The 9,418-nt window shown below is 46.0% G+C and overlaps 1 protein-coding gene across 1 annotated transcript in view; it reads right to left on the bottom strand.

The window, feature by feature from the left end:
- Nucleotides 1–1,032: 1,032 nt before the first annotated feature.
- Nucleotides 1,033–9,418, bottom strand: part of LOC140428582 (glutathione synthetase-like) — a 60,564-nt gene continuing 52,178 nt past the window's right edge. Inside the window, exons 12-13 of the mRNA XM_072515220.1 lie at nt 7,711–7,900; nt 1,033–5,128 (exon numbers count right to left, since the gene is read on the bottom strand). Of these exons, the coding sequence (XP_072371321.1) occupies nt 5,005–5,128; nt 7,711–7,900 (314 nt within the window). The 3' untranslated portion in view covers nt 1,033–5,004. The remainder of the gene's footprint in view (nt 5,129–7,710; nt 7,901–9,418) is intronic.

The raw sequence follows: 9,418 nt of genomic DNA, 5'->3' as shown, positions 1-9,418 counted from the left end.
TTCCATCCCATCCCCGCAAACGTGCCTAACCTTTTAGACACTAAGGGGCAATTTAGCATGCCCAATCTACCTAACCTGCGCATTTTTGGACTGTGAGAGGAAACCCACGCAGACACGGGGAGAAAGTGCAAACTCCAGTCACCCGAGGCCAGAATTGAACCCGGGTCCCTGGCGCTACAACCACTGTGCCAGTTAATATACAACACAAACAGTAAGGGTCTCAACACCGAGCCCTGCAGAACATCACTTGAGTAACTTTCGAATTGCAAGGGCAGCCATCGACACTTACCCTTTGTTTCCTGTTACAAAGCCAACTTTTTATCCAGTTTGCCACATTGCCCTGTAGTGGGCTCTCACTTTCTTGACCAATCTGCCAGGTGGGACTTTGTCAGACAACTTGCTCTCAGCACTCGCTTATGACTTTTGTCATGAGAGAGTCCCTTTAAGAAAAGTGTGTTTTATCAAATGGCTGCAGTGATGTCATTGTGTGGCTGGAGCTGGAATGTGATTCTGCTTTTTACTTTCATTTTGAGCTGGACGCTCTTCTTGGTTGTGTTTTAGCTTCGCTCTTAGTTGTAGAGCTGCATTCAAGCAGATGTATACTGGTCTATCTCTCTGTATGTTAAACAAGGTGTTTCGATCAATTGATAATTTAAAAGTGATAACTGTTTTCTGTAGAGAATTCAAACCTACTGTCTTTGTTAAAAAGTGTTTTGGCTTATGGATGTTGTTCGGAAAGTTACTAAGGGTTACCTATGGAGTACTGTATCTTTTTGGGGGGTTATCAGTGTTGGTAATTGGTAAGATGGTTACTGTGGGTTTATAAAATGTTAACTGGATTCATAGAATAAACATTGTTTTGTTTTAAAAGTACTTTAGATCTCTGTTGCATCACACCTGTAAAGTGGGCCCCTGTGCTCCCCATAACCAAAATCTATTAAAGGTTGTGGGTCAGGTGAACTCCATGATATACTTTGGTGTTCTCTAAACCCTGGCCCATAACACTTTTCAAAGCACAAAATAAACAAGAGATTGTAAATCAATGATGTATTTATTAATAAGTCTAGAACAATTTTTTCATATACAAAATATCCAACATTTTACATTGAGATAATCTAAAACAGTGAAGACTACATCATTTACTCTGCACCATCCATGCTCAGAGTTCCAGTTTGGTCTCTATTAGGATTTTCAGAGGCAGCATCTAGTTATTACCTACTTTATATGGCAAGAGAGCAAGTCTGATCAAAATTACAATTCTTTTTTTTTTTTAATTGAAATTTCAGAAAGCAAATTTCTGGCCGATTTTGTCCCGCAACCAAGGGAAGCTTGATAGGAATATAGGTGAAAATGAATTGGAGCAGCACGATTTTAAATTCTCACTTACTGGCAGAAGGCCAGTGATGCAGCAGTGAAATATCGGTGGAAACGGCGCAGAAATAAAGCGACGTCCCCAATTAATCTGCCATCCCAGAAGTGCAGCACACAACAGGAAAGCGCCGGCAGAATCCAGCAGAGTGCAAAAACAACTTGCATTCACCTAGCACCTTTTACAACGTCAGGATGTTCCAGTGGGCTTCACACCAAACTAATCAGTTTGAAACACGGTCATGATACATTGCAATAAAACATCAAAAACAAGAATCAATTGTATCTGAAGTTCAGAATGGTAGAATCGTATGGAGATGTACATCTTAAACTCCCTGTTAATTCATTTCTCTCTCTTTTTCACTGCGAGGCAACTGCGACATTGTTCTGGTTTGATAAACAAGTTTGGCAGTAACCAGGATGGGTCTATGGGGGTACACAAATGCTGATGTTAACAATTTATCTGAGCCCATGCCTCATGCTTCACAGAAACATCACTAAAGTTGCCAAATTTCACTTCATTTTAAAAACATCGGAGGGTAAGTAAGATTTTTGCTGAGGTAATGTTGCCGGCCACACTCTCCTTCCTTCCCCCAACAATCTCCATCCACCTCTAGGTAATAGAGGAAGACACCCGGATGTCAGAGTGTATTCAGCAGCCAGAAATTCTACTTAGTCTCATCACACTGCTGCCATCCTGTGGAGGAAAGGCAGGTGAAGCCTGGAAGTGGGTGAATCCACTCAGTATCACACACGTTCTGGGCACTTACGCAGTATTCGGATGGGAACTAAATCGGGGCAGTTGTGAAACTGCAATGGAACCATATCAACTTCACTCACTCACATCAACCAATCTGGGCTTCACTGTTAGGAACTGGGGAGAAACAAGAAGGCTGAGGGGGGTGACCAGACAGAACTTGGAGTTTGGTAAAGTGGCCGAGGGGAAAATGTTTCTGCTGGTGGAGTAGACCAAAACTGGAAATCATAAATCTAAGAGTCGCTCAAGAATCCAAAGAGGAATTAATTGGAAACCTCTTCACCAAGAGTGGTGAGAATGTGGAATTCATGACCACATGGTGCAGATGAGGAAAATAGCGGACATGCATTTCTGAGGAAGCTCGATAAACACTGGAGAGGAGGAAGCAGTGGGTGAAGCGGTGATGGTGAGATGAAGAGGGTTGGGAGGGGGCTCATATGAAGAATAAACAGGCCAGTTAATTGAATCAAATGGCCCAATCCTGTGCTTTATATGTAGGTAAATATTACACAGGACTTTGGTCTCATAATGGTGAATGCAGATGAGAAGGCCACATGGCTGTGATAAACTTCATCCTCTAAACATGTGTGAATACACTAAAGAAATCCACTGGGGTTGTTTAATAGCTCAGTCAGTAAAGGCATTGGATAACGGAGTAATATAAACAAGCTCACAGGTTCAACTGCTGTAGTGTGCTAGATTAGCTAATCTTGCCCCAACGAGCACAGAGGAACGACAACTGAGCTGTATCACAGGGAGACGGAAATAAACGTTACATCGAGAGTTTCTACACAAATTACCTTAGCTCAAAAGTCTATGAATATACTGTGAGAGATTAGGTTTAGTTTTAATGCAGTCTCCTGCACCGTGCAACAGGCTGGCCACTTGAGTTGAGTAAAGTAATCAAGGATTACCGTGTGCCCGGAGAACCAAACTCCAGCCTGTCAATGACATCACGCGAAGGGAAAATGGTTTAAAATTTCTTTCCATGAACAGTTTAAAAGGATGCAGGTACAGAGGGAATTGGGGGTTCAACGTTTGAAGGTGGAAGGACACATTGGGCAAGCTGTCTTGGGAAGGATGTCAAGGCCTTGGAGAGGATGCAGAGGAGATTTACTGGAACGGTCTCATAAACGAGGGACTTCAGTTTTGTGGGGAGACTACAGAAGCTGCAGATATTTTCCTTTGAGCAGGAAAGATTTCATGGAGGTAAGCAGAACTACGAGGGGTTGAGAGAGAGTAAATGAGGAGAAGCTCCCGCCACTGAGAGTCAGTAACCAATGGAGGCAGAATTCAAGTAATTGGCCAAGAAGCAGAAGGGGGATGAGGGGAGCGAGCTAGTATGATCTGGAATGCAGGGCCTGGACAGGTGGTGGAAACAGATTCAATAGTCGATTTCAAAAGGGAATTGGATAAATACAACAGGCTGAATGGGTTCCTCCTACATGAGAAGTAGAAGCAGGAATAGGCCATTCGCCCCCTCAAGCCTGCTCTGCACCTCTACCCGATGATGCTATGAATTGGCTATACTGAAATACTTTTAAGAATGCACGGTTATAATCTGTGGCCACTTTTGCATTGCGGTCTGAGTTTTGATGGTGATGAACTGGAACCCAGAGGTGAAGGGGAGCAGTCAGCAGCATAATTGCATCTAAATAAGTGAAGCTGACCATGTCCCAGGTCAATGATGGGGTATCTGACTAATTACTCATCTTTACAGAATTAGTTAACAGGCTGCTGCTCAAAACATTCAATGTGAGAACCAAAACAGCCTTGAAGCCAGACTTCAGTCTTTGTCTCATCTGGACCTTCGCTTCACTCGCTTTGCTCCTTCCATGCATTTTTAAGCCTTTATGTATCAGCCAGCATACTGGACCAATACAAGAGAGACTTCAACTTCCACAGCTGACTGGACAGCAGCGCACTGGCACATATTTGGCTGGATGTACAATTTCCAATCGGCTTCACCTTACAATGCTATATTTACAAAGTTGATGCTTAATTTGAACGCTTTGCCGTGTGACTGGAGTCACTAACTTTAAATTATTGGTTAATCCAGTTGTTTGAGCATTAAAAAAAATGGCTTGAATAATCACTTTAGACCGAGTTATCTTGGCTGTATGAATGATGAGCCACAAGGATTAAGGATTTACTGAAAAATAGATGAGTCTGCTGGTAGGTCACATTATAGATAGCAGAGCTGTGACAGCCAGACCTGGCTGTGCTCCCAATATGTCATCAAACTGCAGAATCTTTAGTGAGTAGCCACCAGTAGATTTGACGTGACATGAGAAATGTTTAAGATCAAGTCAAATGCAGGCTGGGAGACAGAGCATTGGGACACCATCAGCCAGCTATTTCTCCCACAGAAATTAGGCAAAACACATCAGAAGGAAGAGAGACTGATGAATCACTCACTTGCAGTTTATATTCAGCTTTTACACCCTCCCCACTCCTCTCTTTGAGGAAAAGACATCCTCAGTGGATTATGGAAACTCCCAATGATGTACGTGGGGGATGAGACAGACTTTCGAATGAACATTATCTCAATTATTATTTTATTCTATTCTGATGCCGAAAACCCAGTAAACAACTGCTTTGGACTGTCTTCATTCTCTTGGTCCTTTTAGTCCGTAACTGGAAAGCGACGAACGTTCACTAAAAGTTTGGTGATGAATACCCTACGCATTTGTATGTCTTCCCTGCCTCTCTCTCTCCCCCCCCCACCACCACCATCCCGCACCAGCTTACCTAACCTAGCTCAAGCACGAGGACGTGGGGAGAGGGGCAAAAGAAAAATGTTTCACTTGGAACCCTGTAATTTTACTGCTGCACACTGCATACACACACTAGGCCATACACTTCAGGAAATCTGTCGTTCAGATAAGATAGGGTGTGTCCAGGACTGCCACTCCAGCAGACACTCCTCCATCAGCAAACTCTGTGCTCTTTGTGCGAAGCAGGTGGCCAGGGCTTTCATTCATGACCAACTTCCGGCACTTCCTGCAAGGGACAAGTACAAAGAGGGAGTTAACGAAGAATAACAAGCACAAATCACACAACACACAAAATCGGGTCTCACCATCACACTTTCTATTTTCCTTCTCATCTCCCCCACATCCCCCCTTAGTCTGCTGAAAATGTCGACTCCTTTGTGGGAGAGTACGACAAGGAAAATAGCTCAGGTTAAAAGAGAGGCTAGTCACTGGGACAGAGAAGATCAACAAAGCCTTCGCAACTTCTACCAAGGGCTGTACACCGAGGCCTTCTGACAGTGTTGAATGGAAGTACCTCGGAGGTAACTGGAACCATTTGGGTTTGGGCCAGTATTCACCTCCTGGGTGAAACGGCTGTACGGCGCTCCCATGGCGACGTACGGCCAAACATCACCAGCTCTAGATACATCTGGCTGCACAGAGCCAGGGGGCAGGGATTCCCACTGTCCCCGCTATTGTTTGCTCTGGCAATTGAGCCACTGGCAATCACCCTCAGAGCGGCGAAGGGGTGGAGAGGTGTCCATAGGGAAGACAGAGAGCATAGAGTCTAACTCTATGACCTGCTCCTCTACATCTCGAACTCCCGGACCAGCATGGAAGCGATAATGAAACACTTAAAAAGGAGTTTGGAGCCTTCTCAGGCCACAAGCTTAACCTGAGTAAGAGCGCGATCTACCCTGTGACACCACAGGGGGGAGGGGCAGAGCTGGAGGGACTGCCATTTAAACTGGCCCAGACCAAATTCTGCTACCTGGGGATCCAAATAGCCCATGACTGGACATGGATCCATAAATAGGATCTGACAAGTCTGGTAGAGGAAGTTAAAAAGAACTTGCAGAGGTCGGGCTCAGACCCACTATCCCTCTCAGGGCAATCAAAATGAATCTGCTGCCCAGCTTCCTCTTCATGACCCCTCCCGATCTACATCCCCAAGGTCTTTTTCAACACAGTTGACACGGTAACCATGGCATGTGCAGGGGTGGTGCCTCCGAGCTCTAGTCAAAACCGGACTCCCATCCCACCCCGCCCAAATACTCGAGGAGCCCAGTGGCAGTGGCTACGCTCTGAATCTGGTACCAAATTAGGCCAACACCATGGCTCTCAGCTGCAATAAAAACATGGCTCCCACCAGAATGGACGCCACCTTCAAAAGGTGGAGTCAGGACGAGGGGACACTGATGGTTAGGGGCATGTATACGGACGATAGAGCAGCGACCCTGGGGGAACTCACGGAGAGGTTCCAGCTACTAAGACGGAACGGTCTGAGATACATTCAACTCAAAAACTTTCTCCACGAAGAAACAACGACGCACCCCTTGATACCAGGACACTCGCGAGTAGAAAAAATGCTGAACGCGGATGACCTAGGGGAGGGAAACTGTATGGGCGACTGTTGGGAGGAGGTATGCTGCGCCCTGGACATGACAAGGAATAAATGGGAGGAGGAACTAGACATAGATTTAGGGGGAAGACTCTGGATCGAAGCACTGCACAGGGTGAACTTCACCTCCACTTGCACAGGGTTGAGCCTAACACAGCTAACGGTGGTGCACCTAACCACAACTTGAATGAGCAGGTCCTTCCAGGAGGTGGAGGACAAATGCCAACATTGCAAGGGAGGCTTGGACAACCACACCCACATGTTCTGGGCTTGTCCCAGGCTTGTCGGGTACTGGACGCCCTTCTTCGAGGCCATGTCCAGGGTTATGGGAGGGAGGGTGGAGCCATGCCCAAAAGTGGCGGCCTTCGGGGGGGGCAACACGCTAGCCTTTGCCTTCCTGATCTGCGGGAATCCTGCTCGGCTGGCGATCAGAGCACCACCCAAGGCCATACGCTGGCTGTCCGACCTGGCGGAACTTCTCAGACTGGAGAAAGTAATGTTTGCCACCCGCAGGTCGTAAGAAGGCTTTCATAGGACGTGGACCCCATTCACCAACAAGTTTCAAGACCGGTTTGTAGCCAGCAACCATTAGAGCAATGGAGGGTGGGGATTGAAGGCAAACAAGAAACGAGCAGGAAGAACAAAGCCACAAGGGACCGGTCTGATGGAAAGCTGAGGCCCAAACAAAATTGTATATAAATGCCTGTAAATGTGTGCCGGCCATAATGGGGAATGTAAAATATGTATTCCGGTAAAAGGGAAGTCACGGTCACAGTGGTTGTTATGAAGATGCTCGCTTGTAAATATATGTGTTGTTTTTTGCATGTTTTTTTCTGATCATGTAGAATTTATAATTTGGTGGATATGAAATATGAAAACTCAATTTAAAAAAAAAAAACATTTTCATACTAAAGTTCACTTTAATACACCACATCCCTATTTGCTTGTGGATTCACTGCTGGAGCAAAGTATTCTTTTCTTTACAGTTTTACAAATTGAAGAAAAATGTTGGGGTCTCATCCGGTTTCCTCATATAAATTGGGGTCTGGTCCAGGATCGGAATACCGTCTTGTGAAAAGAGCTGGGACTCAAGAGTACGATCAACTAAGTCAGCACACCTTCAGCAGAAAGTAGGAGTGAGGGCGAAGCGTGGGACAAACACGATAAAAGGTGAGACAGTAATTAGAAGATCAAGGCCTCTAACTCACCTGATGTAGACTCCAAACACTCCCAACTCAACCACGCACTCTGACAATTTCAATGCTGATCCTGGGTGCAGTAAGTAGTTCTTCACTGTCTGTGGTTTGATCCTGTCCATCAGGATATAGGCTGATCGCTTTGGTCCATCCTTAATGTTTCCAAGAAGCTGCTTGAGCTCCTCTCCGAAAATATTGTTTCCTGACAGAAAGGCAAACAGCAAGGAATAAACAAGCAGGGTTTCTGGCAAGAAAAAGACTCACAGCCTCCGTCAACCAATGGTTTAATTGTGGGAAAGGGGCAAAGTGCATTTAGCTGCCCTTTGACATGTAGTAAAACCCCAGGAGGTTTCACCGATTTAGGTGAGAAATGAATGTGGAAGAATTCAGGGTGGAGGCATGGATGAAGAGGTAGACTGAGTGCAGTCCGTCTCTGGTCATGTCTGATATAGTCAAAAAAATTGTTCTTGGTCCCTACATAGCCCTGATTTCCATGCAGTGAAAACCAAATGTCACTTCACTAGAGATAACTCCTCGACCAGGATCATGTTGACCTTACTGCAAGGTCCTGGACCAACGAGATTCCCAATTAACACAACATCGACCAGAATGAAACATCCTTTGTTCATCCCTGGTCAAAGTCTTTTCAATTAACAACAGACTCTGTCAACTTCCCCAGGCCAATAATCTGCAAGTTCAGGGTGAAACGAGCTACAAATTTCATACTCCAGCATTAAATTCCATTCCTTCAGTGCCCACCCCACTTCATAATCCCTCTGCATTGATTTGAAAGTTCCTTGTCTCCCATGTGCCAATCTCCTCCGGGGTTAGAATCATAGAATTTACAATGCAGAAGGAGGCCATTCGGCCCATTGAGTCTACACCGCCCTTGGAAAGAGCACCCTACCTAAGCCCACACTCCCACCCTATCTCCGTAACCCAGTAATCCCACCCAACCTAACCTTTTTGGACACTAAGGGCAATTTAGCATGTCCAATCCACCTAACCTGCACATCTTTGGACTGTGGGAGGAAGCAGGAGCACCCGGAGGAAACCCAGGCAGACACGGGGAGAAAGTGCAAACTCCGCACAGACAGTGACCCAAGCCGGGAATCGAACCTGGGATCCTGGAGCCATTACTTGGCTCTGTAGCCGTGACCAGTCCCATGTTCCCGGACACATTCTTTTCTCTTCAAATCCCGTACATCCTCTGTTCTCTCCACCTTAACCCCTCTCAGAACCTTGAGCTCTCAGTCCCCAACCGTACCAAAGACCTCATACTCCCTGCCACCCTGCTTTTCTTTGCAAGGCTTTAGTCGCCATCACTGCTGCCACTGTTTTCACCACTAAGGCTTCCACTCGCTGTTGATTATTTTCACCATTGCAAAGCCACTTGGGATTCCCAGAACTCTGTATGCCCCTGCCGTAAACACTCACCAAGTCCCATTCAGGCCTGTTCTCACTGATTTACACTGGCTCCCAGTCTGGCATTGCCTCCACTTCAATCAATTTCATCCATGGTCTTGTCCCTCCCAACCTCTCCTCCAACAGCACAATCCTCCAGGATCTCTGCAGCTCTTCGAATTCCTGCCGTGCCCACTTCACGGATTTCCACATCGCTACAACTGGCAGCTGCACCTTCATCTGTCGAGGTCCGAAACCTGGAATTCCCTCCATAAATCTAGTCACTTCTTGTTATGGGCCAGGGTTTAGAAAACTC

Source organism: Scyliorhinus torazame, chromosome 8 (assembly GCF_047496885.1).
Source record: "Scyliorhinus torazame isolate Kashiwa2021f chromosome 8, sScyTor2.1, whole genome shotgun sequence".
Taxonomy (NCBI): Eukaryota; Metazoa; Chordata; class Chondrichthyes; order Carcharhiniformes; family Scyliorhinidae; genus Scyliorhinus; species Scyliorhinus torazame.
The sequence above is the reverse complement of the archived record's forward strand: the minus strand, read 5'-3'. Positions and strand labels throughout refer to the sequence as shown.